The following is a 26,365-nucleotide window of genomic DNA, read 5'->3' as shown; positions in this document are numbered from 1 at the left end:
TTCTTTCCCGAAAACTACGTTACTTCAGAGGGAGCCGTTTCTCACAATGTTTTATACTATCAACCTCTCCCATTACTCGTTACCAAGTAAAGGTTTTATGCTCATAATTATTTTGAGTAATAACCAATAGTGTCCACTGCGTTTAAGTCAGCAATGACTCTTAGCTTTGGATACTGTTCTCCAAAGCTCCTTGGAATCTATAACTCCAGCGATTGCCAAAAGGTTGAAATGCCACCGTTTCAGTATCTCCCAAGATTTTGATCCAAGTTTCAGACTTTTTCATTAACATTGACTCTCTTGCTACCTTGTATTGAACAGAGCGATTGCACCTATTGTCTATACGGCATGTACTGCGACGCAGAGGGGTTAACCTGGCCAGCAGGAGACTGCGATCCAGGCTTCTACTGCCTTAGGGGATCTCTAGATCCTAATAACCCCACTGAGGATGCTACTGGTGGACCATGCCCGCCTGGACACTACTGCCCATTGGGTACATCATTCCCATTAGGGTGTGATGCAGGGACGTATAACCCACTGGAAGGGCAGTATGAATGCCAGGATTGTGAAGAAGGGTGAGTAGATTCATTAAGGCAGAATTCTTTGACTTTCTTTAGGCACTGTATTCCTCAATACATTTTTTACCGTTCTAATTTTCTTTAATGCTACATTCCCTTGAAGATTGGCTTTCAACCTAAAATAAAGTCATTGTCTAAACATAACTGTATATATTATACCCTTTTTATTGTTGTCATATAATAATGTATGCTGATGTTCATTGTACAAAAAGGAACCTGTCTATTTCTCCTTCCAGCCTCGGTTTGGTTACATTGATTTGAATGGAAGGAAATCAAGATTGTCGCACACGATAAAGGTCTATGCTCCTACATGTCATCAACTTTTGAATAATATCATGACTTCGTGGTACCATTTTCTTTATTTTTGGTCCTCATAGTTATTTTCAATTTTCTTAATACATTTCCTCTTTCTCTTTAGATTCTGGTGTCCAGAGAACTCCACCACGGCCAGTCTACTTTGTCCAAAAGGCCATTACTGTCCCAGTGGGACTGAATATCCAACCCAGTATCCATGCCCTAAGGGTTATTACAATGACTATCAGATGAAGACACAGCTGGAAGATTGTAAACCCTGCGAACCTGGTAATTCAACAGCCTACATGGGCATTTGATAGTAATAATTATAATAATATGGACTTATAATGCACACATCTTTGGAATACCGATCTAGGCGCATACAAAAATAAAGTGGTACAAAAGTCATGTTCAGAACAAGTGAAGAGAAAAACTAGTGAAACAAACATGGACTTCAAGTCTGCTTCATCTCTAGAAAACCGATCCAGACTCTTTCAGAAAACTACGAGGGTGGCTCAAAAGTTATGTTCAGAATAAGTGAAGAGAAAAACTAGCGAAACAAATTTGGACTTCTAGTCTGCTTTATATGGTTTATCCTTCTGTTGTGTTTTACGGTGTCTTTTATGGAGTCTCAGCAATATTTAATAGGATTTTAGAGGGGGAAAATAGTATTTTAAAGAACGGGATCATTGCATTGAAAGTTTTAGAAGGTTTTTGCTTAGCAAGTTCTAAAGCATTTTTGTGCAATTTTTCAAAATCAGGTTTATGAAAGGTGCAATATTTGTTATGACACCCCTTTATGTTTATCCAAGCAACTTCAGCGCAATTAAACTTCAACAAAACTTCTATTACTGAACTTTTTTTATATGTTTGGTTATATATTTGGTTTGCAGTATTTTAAACTTTTTTAATTCTCTTTTCAGGGTACTACTGCGGAAGTCCTGGTCAGGAGAATGTGACTGAGCTGTGCGCCCCTGGCTGGTACTGTATCCGTGGAGCATGGTCTGACATGCCAACGGATTACGGATATGATAACATCTCAACTAACTGCTTCTGTCCAGGGAATTCTACGGGAGGGCAGTGCCAACCTGGAGAGTACTGCCCTGAGGGATCTAACTACCCAACACCATGCACCAGAGGTGAGTCTTTTTTTTCTTCAAACAATATTTTCTCAACGTTCTTATTGGAGCCAAACAAAGAGAGAAGACAATGAAGAAATTTCAGTTTTTTGGGGTATGGGAGGAAAACCCCAGAGAGTCAAGTTGGGACTGAAGACCTTAACCACATAGCGCCCCCGGTGGGACTCCAACTGGGTTCTAGAGGTGGAAGGCGAGGCAAGATACTGCTACACCAACCTGACCGTCTTGCTGCTGCATAGATCTGGGTTGAAAATTGTGGGAACTCTTAGCCAATTATAGTGCTGTTTTTTATGTCTAGGTAGTAATAATTATAATAATGGCGGTACAGTTTTAGTGTAGGGTCTGAAGACACTGTTTATAAAAGCTCATTAAAATCTAAATCCCATGGGTGACTTGAAGGTGGAAATGCCATCATTTAAGCATTCTTTTAAAGTTTGGATCATTGTTTCAGACTTTTTGTCTGCAGTGACACTCACCCCTGATAAATGTTCACAGCATAAACAAATACCTCAATATTTTTTATCCGCAGGTTACTACTGCGATTCAGCTGGTCAGCAAAACGAGACGGCTCTTTGCGACGAGGGATATTATTGCGTTGAGGGCGCTTGGCGACCTGACCCCAATGATAACATCACTGGTGCCCTGTGTACACCGGGTCACTACTGCCCTCGAGGAACTTACGACCCTGAACCATGTCCGGCGGGGTATTTCAGCAATGCTACCGGGAATACAGCCTTTGAAGATTGCAAACTTTGCTCTAAGGGTCAGTAGGAATCTACCTTCCTTTCTTTCTGTTTTCATTCATTCATTCATTCATTCATGGTTAATTCACTGAAAACGCTGGATTGCGGACATCTTGTAATCAAGGAAAATTCAAAAGGGGAACACACACATAAAAAGGTAAAAGTGTGCGAGACAAAAATGAGGCAAGAAAATGTTAAATTGCTTGAAAAAAATACCAGCAAAAATACACAAATTACTTACAATTACAAAATTATATATACATATCAAAGGCAGAAGACGAGCACAATCTACCAAAATTCAAAACCGGGTTCTTACTTGGTTATCACCTCGATGAGAATCGGAGCTTTTAGATACGCCTACAAAGTGTAATTAATAAAAACAATTATAATACAACTTTTAATAAAACTCATTTTGTCTGTTTCTTCTAGGTTTCTATTGTGAAGACAGTGGTCTGTCTGAGCCCACCGCACCTTGTGAGGCTGGATTCTTCTGCCCAGATGGACAGAACGTCAGCCGACCAGCTCTCTATGAATGCTCACCAGGTCACTACTGCCCAGGTCAAAGTTCAGATGAGGTTGCTTGTGAGTCTGGAACGTACCAAGATGAATGGGGAATGGTAATTGTTTTCTTTTATATTTTAAATTGCTTTGAACAAAGAAAAATTGACTGGAGTGGGACTTGAACCAAAACCTCAAGATAAATGACCGGTGCCCTACCAACCAAGCTATCAATCCCTATGTTGGTGGCGATGTCCCTATTAGTCAATATCACACCTAAGTTTACAATACTATGTCTCTAGACCTACATTACTTCAAAAGGAGGTCGATTCTCACAATGTTTTATATTATCAACAGTCCCTAGTGCTCTTTGCCAAGTACTTGTAAGTTTATGGTCATTACCTTATGGGGAAATTAACAAAAGTATACCTGCCGTCGTCTGAGACTCGCAGGGCACTCATACAGAAACACCAAAGAACCTGTCTCTCAGCTTATCACCTGGTCACAGAAACATGGAAGGAGGAAAAGGACACACAGAAGTAGATGCTAGGGATACGGGGTGCTTCCAGCTGATCTTCCCAACCTAATGAGGGATAGACAGGGATGGGCAAAACTTAGCATGATTCCGACCTCGCTCGACTAGAGAGAGATAGATACCTTCTGTTAAAATTCTATGCATTTATCTTGTTAGTTTTCTTCTATTCATTTACAGTCATCTTGTAAGCTCTGTCCCGAGGGCTACTATTGTGACGGCACCCTCCAGAATGACACCCAGTGCTCCCATGGGGTGCAGAACCCAGTACCATGCCCAGCTGGACACTACTGCCTGAATGGTACCAAGTACGACACGGAGCACCCATGTCCAAGTGGCACCTATAATAATGGGTTGAAGCTGAAGGCGTCGGGTGAATGCATTCAGTGCCCGGGGGGTGAATACTGTGAGACAGAGGGATTGGAGAGCCCAAGTGGACCGTGCCAGGCAGGGTGAGTGGATCATTAATCAATTAGGTTTTCTGCGGATCCTTATAATGTATTAAAAAGAACTGTCCAAGTTTAAGGCCTTAAGATGTTTGAGTTTTTGGATGACGCCTCTTCTGTGAATGTGAGTTTTGATTTGAAGTTTTGAATTGAAAATGAAGTCGTGTTCAAGAAAAATTTATCTAAAAACCGCAGTGATTTCTTGGGTTTCCAAATAGTTTGCACAACTTTTCAGAAAAAAATATTTCTCTGAAGGAATGATCTCTTGTATGGACTTTGTAACCAGTGAAGTTGTAGGAAAAACTCTGCCTTATTTAAAATCTTGATCCTGTATCTCATCTTACTGATCTTTAGGTTCTACTGCGTCCGTGGAGCGATATTGAAAACACCAGTGAATGGAGCGACTGGTGGGATATGCCCAGTAGGAGCTTATTGCCCTACAGGAACCAACCGTACTTATGACTGCCCTCCAGGGACTTATAATCCTACTGAAGGTAATATAATCAATCATCAATACCAGACTCATTAGTGCCCTGGTCATTGGGCCAATAACATTCCCAGTAGGAGCTTATTGCCCTACAGGAACCAACCGTACTTATGACTGCCCTCCAGGGACTTATAATCCTACTGAAGGTAAAAAAATAACATTTCAAATGTGGCTACTGGTCACAAGACTCAAGTGTGTTCAGGTCCTCGTCCCTATTAGCCCCACTCAAATAAGGACTTTTTGAGATAAGCTGTTTCGCCATAAACATTGGATGAATGTGTAAAAAGAGGCCGAGATAGGACATGTTATTTTCACATCCATACATAGTATGCCTTTGTAACTTTGAAATGGAAAAGATCCTCAATCTACCCAAAAATGATCTTATTTAAGAAAACAAAGTTTTTGAGTTATGCTGTTATGCCTTTGAACTATATAAAAGATATATACTTTTAGGCCTAAAAATGCAGTGCTGCACTTTTCAATCGTCATTGACAGGCAAAAACACAAAAAAAACATCAGTCTTACCGATGTGTCTTTTGGAATCAAATCGAGCTCATATCCCGGTAGGATATCGGGTTAGCTATACCTGCGCTCTACACCGGCGTGCTTCGTGCTATGCGGGCCTAAAGGCATCCCAGTAGAGGACTTTTTTTCTGTAATTGATTGGTTTATAATTCGCAATCTCTTAATATTGTCAATCTAATTTCCAACTTGTTCCAGGTCGTGAGTCAGTCTCGCAGTGTAAGGGATGTGAACCTGGTGAGTTCTGTCCAGAGTATGGCATGAACCAGACGGCTGGTGATTGTACAGAAGGATTCTACTGCACTGGGAATGCGTCGGTTGCTGCACCGGTGGACGGTATCACAGGTTAGAAACTTTAATAGTAATTTACCCAGTCGTCCTTTGTTGTATTTTCCCCGGTATTTGGAAAAAAGGGTTGTATCTCCTTGATCCCTCTGCTGCCACTTCCATGTTGTATCATAAGCCTGGGTGTGACACCTGGGCCCAATTTCATAGAGCTGCTAAGCAAAAACATTTGCTTAGCATGAAATTTCTCCCTTGATAAAAATAAGATTACCAACCAAATTTCCTCATAATTGTCAGAATAAGCAAGCAACAGCTGAATACCAGTAACAAGCAATATGCAACAAATGGAAATTCGGTTGATAATCCTGTTTTTATCAAGGAAGAAATTTCATGCTGAGCAAATTTTTGTGCTTAGCTGCTCTATGAAATTGGGCCCTATTTACACGGCAGTAACAGGTTTAGTGTCTTTTGGCAGGAACCCCTGGACAAAGATTAACAAAATAGAGATACATGTACTGCCAACAGTAGGGCTAGAAAGCTCAGTTGGTAGAGCGCTGGCATGTTAATTTAGAGGGAGCAGGTTCAAATCAGAAAATTATCAAGGCCCAATTTTCATAAAACTGTTTTGCACAAAATACTGCTTAGCAATATCTTTTTTGTGGAATTTTATGTAATTTTTGCTGGTTACCAATTTCAGCTAAGCAAGATATTATTCTGCTAAATAGGCTTTTTGAAATTGGACCTTGAGCATGAAGCAAGAAGTTTTTAAAAATATGTTTTATTTGACGTCACTTATGAAAACTTATAAATATCTTATGTTGTCTTCTTTCTCGCAACCAATCAGGTGATATTTGCCCAATCGGTTTCCACTGCCCGGCTGGTACTAGCTCACCGGTTCCCTGTGACCCAGGGACGTATACAGACACTGAGCAGAATGCACTGTGTGACCTTTGCACTCCGGGTCACTACTGCACCATGGGAACCAATCCACAGGTAATAACATCAACGTAACAAAAGTGTCCAGTGAAAAATTATTGCAAAATTATAATTTATAATATGAGGTGCCCTCTATTTGTATTTAATTCTTGTATAAACAGATTGTCTTGTTAAGTAAGAGAGTTTACGCTAACAATGAATGGATATCTCTTTTGAGTAGTTGTTGATTCTGAAAATTAACCAACGGTTGACAACTTGACGTTAAATCGAAATGTTGAGTTGTCAATCACCGGTTCTTTTCAGAACCAACACTTCTCAAAAGAGATTGTCACATGGTGTTACCGCAAACCTCTCTTGTATTTATAATGGTTATACTTCACCTTGCGTAGTTTCAAATTGTCTAGTTGTTATATATGCGAGATAAACAAACAAACAAGCATTGTGTGAGTATGGTTAGCTCTTGAATCGAACCCACACCCTACTGATCAATCAATTCGTATTTCTTTCTGTATCAACAGGATTGTCCAGAGGGTTTCTACTGTCCAGAGGGTACTGGTCATGTATGGCAGTCTTGCCCACTGGGTACCTTCAGCAACCAGACAGGCTTGTCTAATGAGACTCAATGCACTCAATGTACGTTTGGCTTCTACTGTGATCAGCTGAACGCGACCTCAGAATCAGGTAAGTGAAGTTCAGACTTTTGTCAAATTGATTCTTGGAAAAGGATCTGCTGTTTATATTTTGAAGTCTACTCTATGTTTATCTATATTTTGTACAGTTTTTGTGAGTGAATTTTGATGATTTTTTTATATTTTAAATGACTGCTACTTATAATATGTGCTAGTAAGCTAAATCAATCACAGGAACCATCTCTGCCCTGATATGTACCCATTTACTTCTGGATGGAGAGAAGCATGTTTAGTTCATGTCTTACTCAGGGACACAAGTGTCACAACCGGGACACTAACCCACACTCTGCTGAACAGAACACTAGAGCTTGAGTTCAGTGCTCTTATCAGCTCAACCTTGACACCCCCAATTGATTCATTGATTGTTTGATTGGTTTACTGATTGATTGATTAATTGATTTGTTAATAAATTTATTCAATAATATTGATTGATGGATTTGCCCATTGGTTATTTGATTAATTAATTGATTCACTTATTGATCGATGTTTTGATTGATTGATTGATGGATTGATTGATTCTCAGGTCTCTGCGCTGCCGGCCATTACTGTCGTCTTGGCTCAGACTCACGCACACCTTCTGTACTGTCACGTGGTGATGCTGGCATCTGTCCACCAGGCTACTTCTGCGAGCAAGGTAAACTATGTAAAACAGTCTCGCAAAACAACATTTAAAATTTTCTTTTGCAACAAAAGCCGCTTAGATTTAAAATAAAAATTTACAAACTATTGGTTGGAGGAATGGGACCTTACCTTATGGCTGACATCACTCATACTGATTGAATTCCATCAATAAGCTTGAATTCTTGCTTCTGCCAGTTTGAAAACAGCTTGTTTTACGTACTCCAATTTGTTTCCACCGCTTTGTCTCAATCAGCTCGACCAATATGCACATAAGGCCTTTAATATTTACTGAACGCTCTTCATAGGGGGCTATTAAAAGATTATGACTGTGGTTTTACCACTTATGTTTGCTAACAACTGTTCCAATAATCATTCTACTAGGTACTGGTGAACCAGAGGCTTGTCCTGTGTCAACGTTTAACAACGAGACGAATCGGGAGAGGATGGATCAATGCCAGACCTGTCTGGAAGGTAAAGTTTGCAACAAATAATTAATGACCTGACGTTTCAACCCTAGCAGAGTCTCCTCTAATCAATACTCTAGTTTGATTAGATCATGAGAAAGACTACCCCTAAAATTACCATTAGGCTAGAAAGGCGACAGAATCTTAGATTAGACAAGAAGATTGAAGCACTATGGGCATTCCCCTAACCAACAAAAAGAGATTACAAGAGAAGCCAAGGGATCTAGTTTGTCAATTTCCATTACTTCGGGAGCTACATGTAACTGTTTCGGTTGAATTTGGTTAATCACTGACCAATGACCAAATTAGTTATTGGTTATGGTCCCAGCACCACACACCTGCAACCTATACATCCCTACATTGGGAGATTGCCATGCTGTAACACACCCCTGCAACCTATACATCCCTACATTGGGAGATTGATTGCAGTATCGCTCCAGATCCAGGTCTGCCCTCATACCATGCTGTAACACACACCTGCAACCTATACATCCCTACATTGGGAGATTGATTGCAGTATCGATCCAGATCCAGGTCTGCCCTCATACCATGCTGTAGTTGTTCTTCTATTGCATGGTCATATTGCAAATCAACTCAACAATATTAATAATAATCCAAATGGTTATTTCTCCTTACTCTATAGGCCACTTCTGCGACATCCCTGGACTAGACTACCCAGCCGGTGAATGTGAAGCTGGCTACTACTGCAAACTCGGCTCAAACTCCTCCAACCCAAGCACCACGACGGAGTCTGGTGGACCTTGCCCTACCGGGTCGTTCTGCATCCCTGGTAGCAGTGACCACACCCTGTGTCTACCGGGATACTACAACCCGGTGGATAAACAGAGCGAGTGTTTAGACTGCCCTGAGGGGTATTATTGCACTAGTGGGAGCGTTATGTTTGAAGACTGCCCCAAAGGTAGGTTGGTGTTGAAGTTGGGCTAAATTTTAGTGATCAGTTTCCGGGTTGTTCTGCATCCCAGTTGTGTCTATCGGGATACTACAACCCGGTGGATAAACAGAGCGTGTGTTTAGACTGCCCTGAGGGATATTATTGCACTAGTGGGAGCGTTATGTTTGTAGACTGCCCTAAAGGAAGGTTGGTGTTGAAGTTGGGCTAAACTTTAGTGATCAGTTTCTGGGTCGTTCTGCATCCCTGGTAGCAGTGACCACACCCTGTGTCTACCGGGATACTACAACCCGGTGGATAAACAGAGCTAGTGTCTAGGGTGCCCTGAGGGATATTATTGCACTAGTGGGAGCTTTATGTTTGAAGACTGCCCCAAAGGTAGGTTGGTGTTGAAGTTGGGCTAAATTTTACTGATCAGTTTCTGGGTCGTTCTGCATCCCTGGTAGCAGTGACCACAACCTTTGTCTTCCGGGGTACTACAACCCGGTGGATAAACAGAGCGAGTGTCTAGGGTGCCCTGAGGGATATTATTGCACTAGTGGGAGCTTTATGTTTGAAGACTGCCCCAAAGGTAGGTTGGTGTTGAAGTTGGGCTAATTTTTACTGATCAGTTTCCGGGTCGTTCTGCATCCCTGGTAGCAGTGACCACACCCTGTGTCTACCGGGATACTACAACCCGGTGGATAAACAAAGCTAGTGTCTAGGGTGCCCTGGGGATATTATTGTACTAGTGGGAGCGTTATGTTTGTAGACTGCCCTAAAGGTAGGTTGGTGTAGTTGGGCTAAAGTTTCAGTGATCAGTTTCCGGGTCGTTCTGCATCCAGGGTAGCAGTGACCACACCCTGTGTCTACCTGGGTACTACAACCCGGTGGATAAACAGAGCTAGTGTCTAGGGTGCCCTGAGGGATATTATTGCACAAGTTAGAGCGTCATGTTTGTAGACTGCCCCAAAGGTAGGTTGGTGTAGTTGGGCTAAGTTTTAGTGATCAGTTTAAGTCCTTTGTTTAAGAAGAATGAGTAGAGTTATAAACTGTTCTCGTTGATGTCTTGGTTTTGTTCCCCTCCAGCACACTTCACTCTTATTCTTTCATTTCGTTAATGTCCCTAGTTGCTTTCTACTTTTTGTTTTAAAATTATCATTGTTAAATAACTGGTTTAATAAATTATTAATTCATCAGCTTATGCTTGTTTACTTTGTTGTAATGTACTTGGTTTTTCTTCAATATTCATGTACGGGTTTCATTATAATGTTTATATGATTTGTCTTAGTGAAATAAATAATAGTAATAATAAACAAAATACTTCTTCCCATCAGGTCATTTCTGTCCCAACAACACGGAGTTCAGCACCCAGTACCCCTGCAACAACGGAACCTTCAATAACAATACTAATGGAGAGAGTGTGGATGCGTGTGAGCTGTGCACACCAGGGATGTACTGCCCTCAACGTGGGATGGAAGCACCAGAAGGGGAATGCGCAGAGGGGTGGTACTGTACCCTCGGAGCTTGGAAGGATCAACCGACGTCGCTTGGAAATGACTCAGGTGAGGACAGATTAGTGTTGAAAATGTTTTTTCTTTGTAACCTTTAGCCTTCGAGAAGGACTATGCTAGGGTCGAAATGCCAGGCCACGAACTATCTTTTGCATAATTCTTTATCAACACTTCTGAAATTATTAGTTACCAAACAAACATGAGTAGACTACTGTGCATGCTGTAACACAGGCAAAAACCACCCTGGCAAAACCTATAAGTGCATAATGCTACAACATAATAAAAGACCAGTCCAGCGACGCACAGTTTGTTAGAAGCTAAAAGACCAGTCCTGCAACGCACAGTTTGTTAGAAACTAAAAGACCAGTCCTGCGACGCACAGTTTGTTAGAAACTAAAAGACCAGTCCTGCGACGCACAGTTTGTTAGAAACTAAAAGACCAGTCCTGCGACGCACAGTTTGTTAGAAACTAAAAGACCAGTCCTGCGACGCACAGTTTGTTAGAAACTAAAAGACCAGTCCTGCGACGCACAGTTTGTTAGAAACTAAAAGACCAGTCCTGCGACGCACAGTTTGTTAGAAACTAAAAGACCAGTCCTGCGACGCACAGTTTGTTAGAAAATAAAAGACCAGTCCTGCGACGCACAGTTTGTTAGAAACTAAAAGACCAGTCCTGCGACGCACAGTTTGTTAGAAACTTTGAGCTTGTAACACAACTTGTAGGTAGTGTTTAAATGACATTCAGATTGAACAGCTTTTCTTCCCCTCAATTATCATCTTACATGTGCTATGTTTAAATAACATTCAGATTGAACAGCTTTTCTTCCCCTCAATTATCATCTTACATGTGCTATGTTTAAATAACATTCAGATTGAACAGCTTTTCTTCCCCTCAATTATCATCTTACATGTGCTATGTTTAAATAACATTCAGATTGAACAGCTTTTCTTCCCCTCAATTATCATCTTACATGTGCTATGTTTAAATAACATTCAGATTGAACAGCTTTTCTTCCCCTCAATTATCATCTTACATGTGCTATGTTTAAATAACATTCAGATTGAACAGCTTTTCTTCCCCTCAATTATCATCTTACATGTGCATATTTGATGCTCCTCCTCAAAGGCATGTACACGTATACTGCATGCTGCATAAACTTATCAAACATTTGTACTCCTTTCTCCTCAGACCATTCGACTCATCCTGCCAAACAAATTTATCAGTACTCTTGTGTTAATCTTGGCCAGCTTGAAATGGGTTGTGTCTGTCCCTAGTTCCCTGCTGTTCCCTCTTCCACCCTATTTTCTATCCTTACCCAATCTACCCTCACCTCTCATCTATTCTTTACATGTTTCTTGTTGTAGCCAAACCTTTTGTCAGTCATCTTCATTCAGGACCAGTGCTTTAGTTGATATTTAGCCTGTATGCCTACATGTAGTTCTGTTCAACATGTTTATTATTTTGTTTTCCTATAATTGTAATCTTATTTGGAATTACATGTACTGTTATTGTTCTTTGTGAAATGGCCAAATATTAATAATAATAAAACATTTTTCTCCTTTCTTGTCTCATCTTTAGACTCATCCTGCCATTGTCCAAACCAAACCACCGGTGGTATGTGCATCGCTGGTGAATTCTGCCCCAGAGGCTCTGCAGCCCCTACACCCTGCACCCCAGGCTCCTACTGCCGCTATGATGAGCTCGCTGATGTTAGCGGTAACTGTCAAGCTGGGTATTACTGCACAGGGAGTACCATCTTACCCAATCCTGAGAATGATACGACTGGTGATATCTGCCCCAAGGGCCATTATTGTGAAGAGGGCAGTAGTAGTCCGGAGCCTTGCCCTCCTGGTAAGTGTGGATTTTTGTTCAACATTCATTTCATTTTTTGTGGTGTCTGCTTTTCTGTCATTACACATAATTTAAACAAATTCTTTTTTTAGTAGTTTCCTAATTTTAAGGGTCTGTTTTTTCTATCATTACACATAATTTCCCAAAAAATCTTGTTTTTAAGTGTTTAATGAAATTCTTTTCCCTGTTTTCAGTTGTGTTATATTTATATTTAATCTGTAAAGTGCCTTGAGCATCTTTTAAGGCGGATTTTGGTGCTACAATATATATAAATACTAAATAAAATAGCTTTTAAATAATTGGGTAGCAGAGGGTACCATAATAAGTACAAGGCATCGCGACAATTGCTGTGGGTACCATTTGTAATTTCCAGGCATGAGCTAGTTCATCAGTATATTTATTTTATTCTCTCACAGGTTCTTACTCTAACCGTTTCTCCAACTACAACCTGACTGACTGCCTGCCATGTACCGCCGGGATGTATTGCAGCGGCTGGGGACGAGTCTTACCCAATGATGATTGCGACGAAGGCTGGTTCTGTTGGGAGAACTCTACGGTACCTCAGCCTCCTGGAGCGGAGTGTCTAGCTGGACATCAGTGCCCTAGAGGAAGCCCTGACCAGACGGCGTGTCTGTCTGGGACCTATCAGCCCTCTACTGGGCAGGGTGAATGCTTGATGTGTCCAGCAGGTTCTTACTGTGATCAAGATGAGGCTATAGCTGAGGATCAGAGCGGTGTCGGAGCACCCTCGCATGGCGTGGTTACTCCCAAGGAATGCCCAGCAGGTATGACCAGAGTGTTCTATTTGTAGCAACCATTGCCTGGAAGACCCCATGGCTCATTGAAAATCCAATTATCATAATTTATCTGTATTTTATGCTCTTAGACAGCAGACAGTGGCTAGTGCTGGACAACTAGTGTGTTTCACTACCCTACTTCTATTCAAGCTTCTATTGGTCACAACTCTGACACTAGTTGTGACTGTGTTGAAAACCAAAGATTGTGTACTGCCGCAGGCGCATGACAGTAAAACTGCAGTTCAAAAACTGCCGTCATGACTAGACATACTGTAGTAATAGTAGCCGCTATTTGACTAGTCGCATGGCTTAACAATGGCAAGTCCATTATTCAACCTTATTGACTCTGTAACTATCACAGGTTACTACTGCCCTGAAGGCACCCAGACAGCTCAGGAGAATCCATGCCACAGTGGCAAGTCCATTATTCAACCTTATTGACTCTGTAACTGGTCTTTATCACAGGTTACTACTGCCCTGAAGGCACCCAGACAGCTCAGGAGAATCCATGCCCAGTGGGTACCTTCAGTAATATCACTAGCCTGGAGAATGTTACCCAATGTAGACTTTGCACCGAAGGTAGGTTTAACCTGTTTAATTTAAATATTAAAAAAAAGTTGTAGATTTAAAACAAAATTTCAAACATTTAGTTGTTTTTATACTTTTACCAAGCAAAGTTTCAAATCCCACACATCTTATTCCCTGTTACTATAACCTTTATCCACTGTAGGTTATTATTGTGAAGCAACCAACCAGATCGCCCCAACAGCCCAATGTGCAGCAGGGTTCTACTGCGTCTTAGGAGCCATTACCAGCACCCCAGACCCTGCTGATGCAACGGGTGGTCCATGCCCACCAGGTACCTACTGTGAGTCGGGCTACGCTTGGTATGAGTTCTGTCCTAAGGGAACGTTTGGACCAGTGGAAAAGTTAACAAAGATTGGGGATTGTACGGACTGTTTGCTTGGAGAGTACTGCTCCGAGGTTGGTTTGACGGAACCGAATGGAGGATGTGCACCAGGTGAGGAACTATTTAAGAACTATCTCGGATGAGAATTTTTTTTATTATGGTCCAAATGCAACACAACCCAGAAATTTGTTCCCATCCTACCACCACTTTTTTGTTCATTATGAAATAAATTAGTATCTGATTTACTCAAATGAGATATTCCTTTTCGTAAAAACTGAGTGAAAAAGTGGTGGCAGGATACAGAATTTTTTTCCTACAAACCAATGTGCAGTCCAACCCAATGTTTGGCACCCTGTGTGTGCACATCCTGTTTTGGACCGAAAATGGCTTTCTAATTACAAGTTGTTGCAACTCCTAATACACAGCCCTGATCAGTGGCAACAGTTATTAAAATTGTGTGTACTAACTGTCTTTGAATCAAGATAAAGTACCAGAATATTCATAACAATTCTGCAACAGGCATGTTTACTAAATTTACAACAAAACTAATTGACTTTTTTGGTCTTTTATGCATACTTACAAGCTGTCTTATACACACTTAGTCTTTTTCGGGTAAAGATCAATGAATTAAAAGTAGCATAACTGTCTCTCCTCCTCCAGGCTATTTCTGCACGGGAGCAGCTGAGAAGCCTAATCCGATCGGTGAAGCCTACGGTGATGTATGTCCAGTTGGTCACTACTGTCCATCTAATACCTCAGACCCATACCCATGCCTGGCTGGAAGCTACCAACCTGAGCAGATGATGACTAATGATAGTGCATGCTTACCATGTGAAGCTGGGATGTACTGTAATGCAACAGGAGCAGAGAATATGGCAGGTATGACTATGGGGAGGGGGGTATAGGACTCATGTTCTGTAGTTTACAGAATGTGGGTTCAAATCCTGGCCTGGTCAGTCAAGACACCAGGCCACATTTCATAAAGCTTGTAAGCACAAAAACTTGCTTAGCATGAAATTTCTTCTTTGATGAAAACAGATTTACCAACCAATTTTGTATTAGTTGAATATTGCTTGATACTGGTATTCAAATGTTGTTTGCTAAATCCTGAAAATCACGTGGAATTTTGGTTGGTAATCCTGTTTTTATCAAGGAAAAAATTTCATGCTAAGCAAATTTTTGTGCTTACAGGCTTAATGAAATTTTGGGCCCTGGCCACATTTCATGGCTCTGCTTACCGCCAAATTATGCATTTACGATCAACATTCTCTGCTTACTGTGCAAGCGCCAAACTTCTGCGCTAGCTGTGGAAGCAAAGAATGTAACATGGAGTACACATGCTCACAAACAAAAAATCCCTGCTAACACATAAAATTCGCTTGACGTAAGCTCAGAATTCCTTACTTCCGAAAGCCAGTAACCAGGAGTACAAATGGGTACTGGTGAGAGCTGGATACCATGTACTATAATAATAATAATAATAATAATAATGATAATAATTATAATAATAATGTATTTATAAAGCGCATTTTCCATACACATGTTCAAATGCGCTTGACAGAGATATTGTTAACAGAACAGGTGAGTTTTGAGCAGTGCGAAAATAACCCAGAAGAGGGGCTGACCAGAATGTTTCTGGCTCAAAGTAGACAGCTTTTTTGTATGGGTTTTCTCATTATTACTGTCACCTTTACTAATTTTAGTCTTCTCTATTCAATCAATCTACAGGTGAATGTGATCCTGGTTACTACTGTGTGGGCGGAGCTTCATCCTCCGCACCGGTAGACGGTATCACTGGTGACATCTGTCCCCCAGGCTCATTCTGTATTGGCGGATCATCGTATCATGAGTTCTGTGCCAACGGAACGTACGTCAATTTCTCCATGGCAGACGCTTGTGAAGACTGCCCTATAGGTAAATATTGAAAATCTTTGGGCGTGGTGTGGTCATTTTGTGGAGAAAAATGCGTGTAGAGTAACAAATTTGGTTCTACAAATTAGCAGACTATGTTCTATCATGAAATTACACCAAAAAAGTCAACAATTTCAAGAGATATTTATGTGAATCATTCTATTCTACTTTTAATATATCTTTTCATCCGTATTGATTTCATAACAAATGCTTTTTCTGGCCCAAAGCGCCCAAACAGAAAGGTGATTGATTGACTTTTTCCTTCCTTCCAGGGCACTACTGTATCCATCGTGACCGCGCTGACCCCTGCCCACCAGGCTATTTCTGCCCCCATAAAACCGGGGCCGATCTGCGTCTATGTCCTACCGGGACATACAACCCTGACTACGGGATCTACCAACAGGACCAATGCACACAGTGTGATCCTGGCAAGTTCTGTCGCTACCCTGGGATGGACAACTACACTGGCAACTGTGCGGCTGGTTACTACTGTCAGATAGGTGAGTAGAGAATCAGGAAATACTGCAGCTTTTTTGTTTTCAATTTTGCAAGTGGGAAGTTTGCAGACAGCTTCAGCAAAATAAGGCTGTATCGGACTTGGAAGCTACAGCTACAGCTATGACTGTTACTTAGGGTGTTGCTCAAGACGTACTAAACTTAACCGCATGATGACACAAATCTAGTCGTAGCCATTTCTTCTTCTCGTGTCCATGCTGCTCAAATGCTATCCCTCCAGTAATTGGCACACTGAAGGGCAGTGTCAGTGGCCTCAGCCAGGTCATCAGTAGTGGTTGCTGATGGCAGTAGGGGGCAGGTAAGGAGATGATCCATGGTCTGCCGCTCCCCGCATTCACAGGTGTCAGAAGTGTATTCCCACTTCACCAGGTTCGCTTTGCACCTTCCGACTCTTGTGCGCAACCGGTTAAGAGTCTTCCAAGTGGTCCATCCAGTGTCGTAGCCATTGCTGTAGCTGTAGTCGTTGATGCTAACACTGCCTTAGAAACCCAAGACTGAATGATTGTTTCTTCTTGGTCATTCTCTGAGTGCTTTGCATCCTTTGGAAAAGGCGCTTTATATATGGTGTTATTATTATCAGGGCCAGTTTTATAGTCCCCAGTGTTGAATTCTAAAGTTCTTACACGTCTCTTATCCTCTCTTATCTTGTTAGAATAAGTTGAAACCCAAACCGGCAACCCAATTCACAGGAGTTGTAACAATCCTAAAATCTTGCACATATTATAATTTTAATTTTTCCTATTCTTGTGTTATACTTCTTTAGGCGTGAATACTGATAAGCCATCCGGTAACCACACCGGCCTTGGTGGTATATGTCCCATCGGATCTTTCTGTCCAGAGGGTACGTCCGTCCCTCTAGGTTGTCCAGCGGGTTACTACGCTAACGTAGAGCAGCAATCTGAATGTACTGAATGTAAAGAAGGTTTCTACTGCACAGAGAATGCTACAGAGTATGAGAATAGTATCTGCCCATCAGGTCAGTTTGAACTCAATGATGGAATAGAACCTGGGACCGTTTCAGAGGCTGCTTAGCAGAAATGAGCAGAGCAGAATTTCATAAACTTTTTTTTTTTTACCCATACACTGATGTGTGTTCAGCATTGTATACTCGGTACTTTCCCGAGTCCTGTGAAAAAAATAACAAGCATATTACTCAAAGAAATTACTGCCTAAACAATTTTAATTCAAGAAAACAATTGTACTACTTAAGAAGTTTTTATTAAGTTGGTTGACTCAAAGTTGTAGAAAAAGTGTCTTATCTGACAAGGCCCTTCAGCCTATTGGGCGAAGATGAGAAGCCACTCACATTTGAAAGTTCTTATAGTTTTCTTGGGAATGGTAAGACATTGTTTGAAAAATTATTCATGTGCTACCAAAGTGGTCCTGTAGCATGCACTGCAGTTGGTTGCCTCCAAGTTGCCTGTAAAAGTAGCTTTGTATGACAAAGTATCACTTTGTCCCTGGTGTGTACAGCCTTTTACTGACTATTTGTGAATTTTTATTTGTGTTTCCCATCAGGTTACTACTGTCCAGCAGGGACACGATGGGCATATGAGTTCCCATGTCCCAAGGGGAGTTATAACCCAGTCAATAACAGCAATGGACCAGAAGATTGTCTAGCATGCCCTCAAGGGCAGTACTGTCAATGTAAGTTGGATAGAAAGACTGAGGCGTTGAGGGCTTTTTTTCCATTTCAAAGTTTCAAAGGAACACTATGTATGGCTGTGAATATAGCATGTACTATCTCGTCCTCTCTTTACACTTTCATCCTATACAGCAAAACAGCTTATCTCTGTAATTACTTTGCTCATTGTCATCGTTCAAGTTATGCTGTTTTGCCATAGAAGGGCCGACTTGGTTCAAGTTCTGTTATTTTATTAAATACTTATTGCCATTTTCATTCCAGCTAGTCTTTAAATATTTTTGTAAATTGTTGTTTATACAGTTGATGGTATGGATACAACAAGTGGTCCATGCAGTGAGGGCTGGTATTGTACCGGTGGATCATACATGAAAGAGCCGCTACCAACAGCAAATGCTACAGAGCTTTCTGAGTGTACATGCCCCTCAGCAAATTACACAGGTAAAGATTAAACAGACATAAAACGGCTACTAATCAGTGCTTAATACAACATTCCCGACTGCTATTTATTGTTTTGTGAGTCCTACATGAAAGAGCCGCTACCAACAGCAAATGCTACAGAGCTTTCTGAGTGTACATGCCCCTCAGCAAATTACACAGGTAAAGATTAAACAGACATAAAACGGCTACTAATCAGTGCTTAATACAACATTCCCGACTGCTATTTATTGTTTTGTGAGTCCTACATGAAAGAGCCGCTACCAACAGCAAATGCTACAGAGCTATGTATCTGAGTGTACATGTCCCTCAGCGAATTACACAGGTAAAGATTAAAATGAAACGGCTACTAATTGTGGCATAGCATAATATTCCTGACTGCTATTTAGTGTTTAGAGAGTCATGCATGAAACAGTTAATGTTTATTTGCTTCATTGTTACCCAACCTGTACTTTGTAAACTTACTATGTAAACTTTGTCTTTTAAATTGCTTTTAAATTGGGAAATGAAAGAAATAACTTATCTTAACCACAATAAGCTAATACATTAGAAGCTTTGAAATAAAAAGTATCAAAAATTTGCTTTTAACGAAATAAGATTACATCTAAACTTGGTGAATTAGAAAATTACACACAGAGTCTAGTTGCAAGTTCAATTTCTTGAAACTGACCATCAATGTTGCATTTGTAAAGAGTATTTATCTTTCTTTCCTACTCTCTTAGGTGGTCAATGCTGGCCCGGTACCTACTGCCCACTGGGTACAGGTTACCCAGAACCCTGTACTGAAGGGATGTATTGTAGAGAATGGGGTCTTAGCCAACCCAACGGAGACTGTAATGCAGGTAGGTTCACATCCCTCCATAGACCACCTTAGTCTTGTTTCCTACCCTCTTAGGTGGTCAATGCTGGCCCGGTACCTACTGCCCACTGGGTACAGGTTACCCAGAACCCTGTACTGAAGGGATGTATTGTAGAGAATGGGGTCTTAGCCAACCAAACGGAGACTGTAATGCAGGTAGGTTCACATCCCTCAACGGACATACAGCCCTGGCAAGGTGATCTTGTCGTCTGTTTGGAACTTATAAAGAGGCAACTCAGCCAAGACTTTGTGTAATACCAGATCTGTACACGTCCATGGCCGAATGGTCTAGAACATCAAACTCACAGTTCTATCATGTCTGCTGGCTGAGTCATCAGAAGGCCTTCCAGAAACACTGTTTTTTAATGTTTTTTTAGTGTCAACGTTTTTACGTACTTTATGCAAGCATTTGAATAACCCATTTTGGGATCCAATAAAGATTAATTGAATTTGATTTCATTGACTCTGCTAGGATTGAATCATAGGTCCTGTTGGTTGGTAAGCAGTTTGCAAAATTATATTTTCTAATTTGTATGCTTTGCTTGTATTAAGGTTACTACTGCGATGGTGGAATAGACAGACCAGATCCACCTCATCGTCTCTGCCCTACAGGAGCTTATTGTGAGGAAGGATTCAGTACCTTCATGCCATGCCCAGCTGGAACATTCTCAAACACCACAGGTAGGACACTCTTTGTTCACACTGTCACAAAATATTACCAAGGTCCCTTTAAGTTTCTCAGCTGAGACATTCTCAAACACCACAGGTATTACATTCACACTGTCACAAAATATTACCAAGATCTCTTTAATTTGCCCAGCTGAGACATTCTCAAACACCACAGGTATTACATTCACACTGTCACAAAATATTACCAAGATCTCTTTAAGTTCTCAGCTGAGACATTCTCAAACACCATATATAGAATACTGCTTTATACCTCTCTTTTGTTTAAGTCCAAACCGTCTTATTGTTACCGAAACAAAATTTTAAAGACATTAAAGAACAGTCAGTTAATATTCTGTTATTTGTTTTTGGCAGGCAATATCAATGTGACCTACTGCTTGTCCTGTACCCCTGGTCAATACTGCGCCGGAACAGGGAATATTGCCCCAACAGCAGACTGCGATCCAGGGTACTACTGCCCCGGCGGTCAGGATACAGCGACCCCGCTGGAGTACAACTGCACCGTGGGACACTTCTGCGCTGGTGGGAACCCAGCGCCAGATCCGTGTATCTCTGGAGAGTATCAGGATGAAGAGGGAGCGTCAGAATGCAAACCCTGCCCAAGGGAATAGTAAGTTGCTATGACTAGTGTGAACCAGTTCTAACCGGTTTGGACTGGTTCCTTTAATCATTAGAATGCAAACCATGCCCAAGAGAAAAGTAAGTAGTCATGACTAGTCTGAACCAGTTCTAGCCGGTTTGGACTGGTTCCTTTACTCATCAGAATGCAAACCTTGCCCAAGAGAATAGTAAGTTGTTATGACTAGTCTGAACCAGTTCTAACCTGTTTTGACTGGTTCCTGGAACAATTTTTGCACACTGTCTGATTATTTTGTCAGCTCTGGCAATTCTGTACAATACCTTAAAAGATTTTGAACTCGGTGATAAAAAGCTGCATGTTGCACCACAGCACCTTGTAAACCATTACTCAGTGCTATATAAAGAAATTCGTCCAATACTTTAATACCTTGCAGGAAAATACTGAATATTGAATCGCCTAGAGCATCACTGAGTGACGGATATGCACGCTATATAACTTGTATAAGAAGCGACTATTATTTAATGTGATTTTATCTCTGCTCTACAGCTACTGTGATGCTACTGAAGCAGCTCTCTCCTTCAGCGTATCCAGCCACGGTGTGGTCATCCCAACGGAATGTCCAGCCGGCTCCTACTGTCCAGTGATGACAGAGGGCGCTCTTCAATACCTATGCCCTGAGGGATACTACAGTAATGTCACTCGTCTTGAGAATGTTGGGCAGTGCCAGCCTTGCCCTGGTGGGACCTATTGTGATAGTAAAGGTAAGAAAAAGTCCCATCAGCCGGAATAAATAATACCAGGGCCAAATTTCATAAAGCTGCTTAAAAGGCGCTGGACACGATATCAAGCAAGAGATCCCTCGATAGTATGAACATTTTGAAAAACAACTCCCTCTGAAGTAACATAGCCTGCTGCTAGTATATAAGATTCAAGCTGGCCTCTAGCTACTTGGCATGCTCGGTGGTCTAGTGTTGAGACATCTGATATAGAATTGCAAAGAACCTTGTTTTACTGATGAGATGGTTGATATACAAAGTTGGAGGCATTCGGAGGCGCCAGGTGATGGGGGCCCAAGGAGCTCCAATCCCCACCAACCGGCCTGGCGGATGCGGTTCTTTACCCAAGTATTTTTTTTTTAACATCTGGGTTTTGTTCTTGGTGTGTCTAAATTTTGTGTCAAATCAATTCAATAGCATAACAATGTTTGTCCTTTCTCTAGGTCTGACCGTCTTTGCCGATGTTTGTGACGCTGGTTTCGTCTGCGTATCAGCCTCCAATACCTCTATACCCACTGATGGGGTTACCGGTTATGAATGCCTACCAGGCTACTACTGCCCCAAGGGGAGTGACCAGGGGGTCAAATGTCCAGAGGGAACATTCAGTGAACGTTATGGACTTGAGAATGTGACAGAGTGTGAGTCATGTACACCTGGGCAATACTGTCAGACACAGGGTAAGTTGAGAGGGACATTGATGATTTATTCATTAAAAATATTTCATGGCAGCCAAGGCCTGAACTGTGGACATTTTGTACAGCAGGTCAATAAGATACAAAGGAACGCTATTTAAAAATGCAGACAAAAAACTGAAAGACAGACAATTTAAAAAAATACCTTTAGTTTTACCTATTAGTTTTACAGAAGAATCGCTGGTAATTACTGGCAGACGAATGTCTTAAGGACAAATCAACTTTGTCTTTAAAAGCGAGCCAATCTTTGAAACGAGGATGACCTGCAAACTTAACACTGGTGTCATGTCTTCTCTCTGTGACCAGTCAATGGTTAAGAACAAAAACCATTGTTTATCGTCTATTTTACATCAACAACAGGTCTAACATCACCCACTGGTAACTGCACCGCTGGTCATTATTGCACCCTCCGTGCTATTGACCCCAACCCATCAGGAGAGACTTATGGTGATATCTGCCCAGCTGGCTACTACTGCCCTGAGATGACTGAAGACCCAGTGGCCTGTCCGATCGGGTCATTCAACCCCCTGACTCAGCGGCCGGCGCTGACTGACTGTCAGCCGTGTACTGAAGGGAAATACTGTGATAAGCTCGGCCAGACCAACTTTACTGGTAAGTGTCTTCCACACCCAACTTTGGAATTTGAGACTTTGGAGTTTGAGACTTTGAGACTATCACAGGGATCAAGCCACCAGAGAAATTCAGACAATCATTTACCATTTTTGACTGGTTTTCTGTTCAATTTTGCTTAACAGGAAATTTGGAAGCACTGTTGGCCTAAGCATATTCATGAAATATTGGCAACGGCCTAATTTTCATAAAGCCCGTAAGCATACAAACTTAGCAAAGAAAAATCTTGCTGAACAGAAAATTCCATCAGGTTTTATTGTTGCAACTGGTGCCCCACTCATTTTTTGCTCAGTAAAGAAAATGGCTAAGCAGTAATTTCTGCTTAGCAGTTAAATGAAGTTGGGCCCAGGACTGTTGTGTCTGGTTAGTGAGCTAAACTAAACTTCTGTGCTTTTGATTCCTTAACAGCCGAGTGTGATCCAGGTTTCTACTGCATCAATGGAAGTTCTAGCGCGACACCCACTGATGGTATGACAGGAGACGAGTGCCCTGCTGGGGCGTATTGTGAGACAGGTAGCTCCATCTACCAGCCTTGTGATGATGGTAAGATCAAGTTCTGGAAAACTTTTTAGAGAAGCTAGTTGGTAGCAGATTTAACTTTGGTAAAATCTTTGTTTTTTTAACCCCTTGAAGACGGAAGGCGGCTGGATCCAGAATGCTGTGGACTATGTATGTGGTCAGCCGTGGAATGCAGTCTGTGGCCTGTACAGCTGTAGGCAAACAGGGCATTGAGGCCTGATAATACTGGGGTTAAGAGCTTTGAGTTTGTGGCTACAGTAAAGCTACAGCTACGTAAGCTCCACTTACTGATTTTGGCTGTCGACCCAAATCAGCTGTCACTAAGGGCACGTTCCCATCTACTCATGGGAACGAAACAGGGTTACCCCCTTCACATGTAGGCATGAGTGTGATCCACTAGGAGCCTGGAGGTAGAGCAGAATGCAATACCTCCCCGCCTCAACAACAAGTGTCATGAACGGTATTCATACCCACAGTCTGCTGCTGACAACCCCAGAGTTTTGGTCTGGGAACTAGACCGCTCGACCACAATACGTTTCTAAAACTGCTGACTTGAAAGTTTCTTCAATATCTGATAAATATGGCCTAAAGTATAAATTTCTCTTGATTCCACAGGTACTTATATGAACCACACCCAAGCTGAGGCATGTGATACATGCCCCGCCCGTTATTACTGCGTCAATAAGGTTCGTGCTGATCCTTGTCCCTTGGGTAGCTACTGCCCATCTGGAAGAGGGTACGACTATGAAATGTGTCCAATAGGTGAGTTGTTGTTTTGTTTCACTTACTGTTTTATCACCTGCACTACCCTACAAGATGTAGGTAAACTGCCAGCAGTCTGCTGACCACAGTCTGCTGACTACAGTCTGGTGCACAGTTTTGAACTGGTCCTCACTTATGACTTCTGGTCAGTGGTCCATGGGTTTGTAGCTCATTGTTATTAAGGCTTGTGGCGTAGCTCTCACAATGTCCTATATGATTCAGCTTATTGGTGTTAAGTGGTGATGGGAGTTCTCTATAGAAAAACTGCTTGGGATATTTTACACATTTTTTATAATGAATTTAGTAATATAAAGACACTTTCAATCGGTTATTTTGAATGAAGCACTTATTGAGTATTATAGTCAAGTAACCTTGAATCCTTGATTTTGATTGGTTGAACCATAGCAACAAGAGGTGCAATGTATGCTTATATTGCATGGCCTATATCAAACCCTAGTCTAGATCTGTGAATTGCACTGTTTTAAGCTAGAGACTTGTTTTTTAACAGTGGATCTTTTTCCTTCTTTTCTAGGCACGTATGGTCCTGTCATGATGCTAGCCACGGCTGATGAATGCACTCAGTGTGATGGTGGTAAATATTGTGATCATACCGGCGCTGATGCAGTGACAGGGAACTGTGCACCGGGATATTACTGTGAGATTGGAGTAGACACTGCTTACCCAAACAACAACAATACTGGACTTGGAGGTATTTCATTTTTTTTTTTTTTTTTTTTTTTTTTATTGTGCACTTAATTTTATTTTATTTTTCAAATAATGTTTGCAACCTGATCGACTTTTAAAGGTTTTCAGAAAATATTTTCTGAAATATGACTTTATGAAGGAAATTATTCACAAAAGAAATGGTTCTATTACAAATTTCATAATTTCACCAACAAAAAACAATGATTGTTTTATTCTAACTTCTCCTATATAATACCTTTAAATTCAAATTAAATGACTGTAAATCTTCTCAATCAGGTCCATGTCCAGAGGGGACCTACTGCCCGGGTGCCAATCCAGAGCCACTAGGCTGTGAAGCAGGCACTTACAACGACCTAACGACCCAAGCCCTCTGCAAGCCTTGTGAGCCTAGATTCTACTGCCCTGCCAACTCAACCACGTATCTCACTACACCGTGCTGGAAAGGTAAGATAGCTCCCTCACTGCCCTGCCAACTCAACCACGTATCTCACTACACCGTGCTGGAAAGGTAAGATAGCTCCCTCACTGCCCTGCCAACTCAACCACGTATCTCACTACACCGTGCTGGAAAGGTAAGATAGCTCCCTCACTGCCCTGCCAACTCAACCACGTATCTCACTACACCGTGCTGGAAAGGTAAGATAGCTCCCTCACTGCCCTGCCAACTCAACCACGTATCTCACTACACCGCGCTGGAAAGGTAAGATAGCTCCCTCACTGCCCTGCCAACTCAACCACGTATCTCACTACACCGTGCTGGAAAGGTAAGATAGCTCCCTCTATTTCTTCTATGTCGAGTGGTCTCCTCGGCCAATAACGAGTGTCCCCAGACCTCCCTGTCCTTCAATCATGTAGACCTCTTCAATCAGGCTCGATCTTGCTTGGGCTCCCAGAGGACAAGCTTGCATACATAACAAAGAGCCATTTTAACAGCTTTATTCCTCATACTGCATCTCTTTGGATCTTCTCGCCTGGTGCATGTTTCCCTCCATCCTACAATATTTGCCCTGTATATTTTGTTGACCTTTCACCTTTGCTTGTCCACACAGGTTACTACTGTCCAGAGAGTACAACCCATGCTATTGAGTTTGCATGTCCAGCTGGAACGTATAACAACCGTACCATGGCGGATGATGCATTCGACTGCTTGCCTTGCACTGGTAAGTACATGTACATGTAATAGACTGTGAAAGTCTTGCAGGAGTTTTAGCCCAAGGACACAATAAAGTGCACAAGTTTTTTTCCTTCATGTATTGAACTAAAATGTTACCAACATTTTTTTAATCTGTGTTTATTTATCTGAGAGATGGCTTATTTCATCAACCTTCAGAAATCTGAAAAAAATATTCATGTATGAATTGTTCTCAGATTTAAATGTTTTGAGTAAAAAGTCATCCAAACCATATTACTCCCAAGGGAATCCTTTCTCAAAATATTTGCTACTATCAACAGCTG

The 26,365-nt window shown here is 41.5% G+C and overlaps 4 protein-coding genes across 5 annotated transcripts in view; all 4 read left to right on the top strand.

The window, feature by feature from the left end:
* Positions 1–9,176, top strand: part of LOC117306374 (multiple epidermal growth factor-like domains protein 6) — a 28,161-nt gene extending 18,985 nt beyond the window's left edge. Inside the window, exons 15-27 of the mRNA XM_033790982.1 lie at positions 319–572; positions 994–1,157; positions 1,793–2,008; positions 2,538–2,771; positions 3,181–3,368; positions 3,962–4,233; positions 4,582–4,721; positions 5,435–5,581; positions 6,366–6,514; positions 6,976–7,138; positions 7,670–7,780; positions 8,149–8,238; positions 8,875–9,176. Coding sequence (XP_033646873.1) covers positions 319–572; positions 994–1,157; positions 1,793–2,008; positions 2,538–2,771; positions 3,181–3,368; positions 3,962–4,233; positions 4,582–4,721; positions 5,435–5,581; positions 6,366–6,514; positions 6,976–7,138; positions 7,670–7,780; positions 8,149–8,238; positions 8,875–9,176 — 2,430 coding nt within the window. The remainder of the gene's footprint in view (positions 1–318; positions 573–993; positions 1,158–1,792; positions 2,009–2,537; positions 2,772–3,180; positions 3,369–3,961; positions 4,234–4,581; positions 4,722–5,434; positions 5,582–6,365; positions 6,515–6,975; positions 7,139–7,669; positions 7,781–8,148; positions 8,239–8,874) is intronic.
* Positions 9,177–10,656: 1,480 nt separating this feature from the next.
* Positions 10,657–18,714, top strand: LOC117306373 (multiple epidermal growth factor-like domains protein 11). Its single transcript, XM_033790981.1, has 12 exons — positions 10,657–10,685; positions 12,214–12,486; positions 12,903–13,271; positions 13,645–13,698; positions 13,749–13,862; positions 14,014–14,304; positions 14,854–15,072; positions 15,922–16,107; positions 16,377–16,604; positions 17,384–17,596; positions 18,139–18,267; positions 18,566–18,714. Exons 2-12 carry the CDS (start codon positions 12,252–12,254, stop codon positions 18,712–18,714), a joined length of 2,187 nt encoding a protein of 728 aa, XP_033646872.1. The 5' UTR covers positions 10,657–10,685; positions 12,214–12,251.
* A 75-nt stretch (positions 18,715–18,789) lies between these two features.
* LOC117306375 (sushi, nidogen and EGF-like domain-containing protein 1) lies at positions 18,790–25,996 on the top strand. The gene is made up of 12 exons (XM_033790983.1): positions 18,790–18,862; positions 19,423–19,542; positions 20,112–20,240; positions 20,601–20,856; positions 21,373–21,587; positions 22,046–22,279; positions 22,655–22,906; positions 23,333–23,467; positions 24,059–24,205; positions 24,738–24,914; positions 25,187–25,418; positions 25,960–25,996. The coding sequence occupies exons 1-12, from the start codon at positions 18,790–18,792 to the stop codon at positions 25,994–25,996; spliced, it is 2,007 nt and encodes a 668-aa protein (XP_033646874.1).
* Positions 25,646–26,365, top strand: part of LOC117306372 — a 55,563-nt gene continuing 54,843 nt past the window's right edge. For both annotated transcript variants that reach the window (XM_033790980.1, XM_033790979.1), the window contains exons 1-2: positions 25,646–25,674; positions 25,960–26,070. In XM_033790980.1, coding sequence (XP_033646871.1) covers positions 26,034–26,070 — 37 coding nt within the window. In that variant the 5' untranslated portion in view covers positions 25,646–25,674; positions 25,960–26,033. The remainder of the gene's footprint in view (positions 25,675–25,959; positions 26,071–26,365) is intronic.

This window comes from Asterias rubens, unplaced genomic scaffold (assembly GCF_902459465.1).
Source record: "Asterias rubens unplaced genomic scaffold, eAstRub1.3, whole genome shotgun sequence".
NCBI classification, from domain to species: domain Eukaryota; kingdom Metazoa; phylum Echinodermata; class Asteroidea; order Forcipulatida; family Asteriidae; genus Asterias; species Asterias rubens.
Note: the sequence above shows the minus strand (reverse complement) of the source record. Positions and strands in the feature narration are given on the sequence as shown.

Coding starts and splice junctions, on each gene's coding strand:
- LOC117306373 (XM_033790981.1), top strand. CDS start 12,252: ATGTGCATCGCTGGTGAATTCTGCCCCAGAGGCTCTGCAGCCCCTACA. Junction 15,073..15,921: donor AGGAGCAGAGAATATGGCAG/GTATGACTATGG, acceptor ATCAATCTACAG/GTGAATGTGATCCTGGTTAC. Junction 16,605..17,383: donor TGGTTACTACTGTCAGATAG/GTGAGTAGAGAA, acceptor ATACTTCTTTAG/GCGTGAATACTGATAAGCCA.
- LOC117306375 (XM_033790983.1), top strand. CDS start 18,790: ATGAAAGAGCCGCTACCAACAGCAAATGCTACAGAGCTTTCTGAGTGT. Junction 22,280..22,654: donor GCAATACTGTCAGACACAGG/GTAAGTTGAGAG, acceptor CATCAACAACAG/GTCTAACATCACCCACTGGT. Junction 25,419..25,959: donor CACTACACCGTGCTGGAAAG/GTAAGATAGCTC, acceptor TTGTCCACACAG/GTTACTACTGTCCAGAGAGT.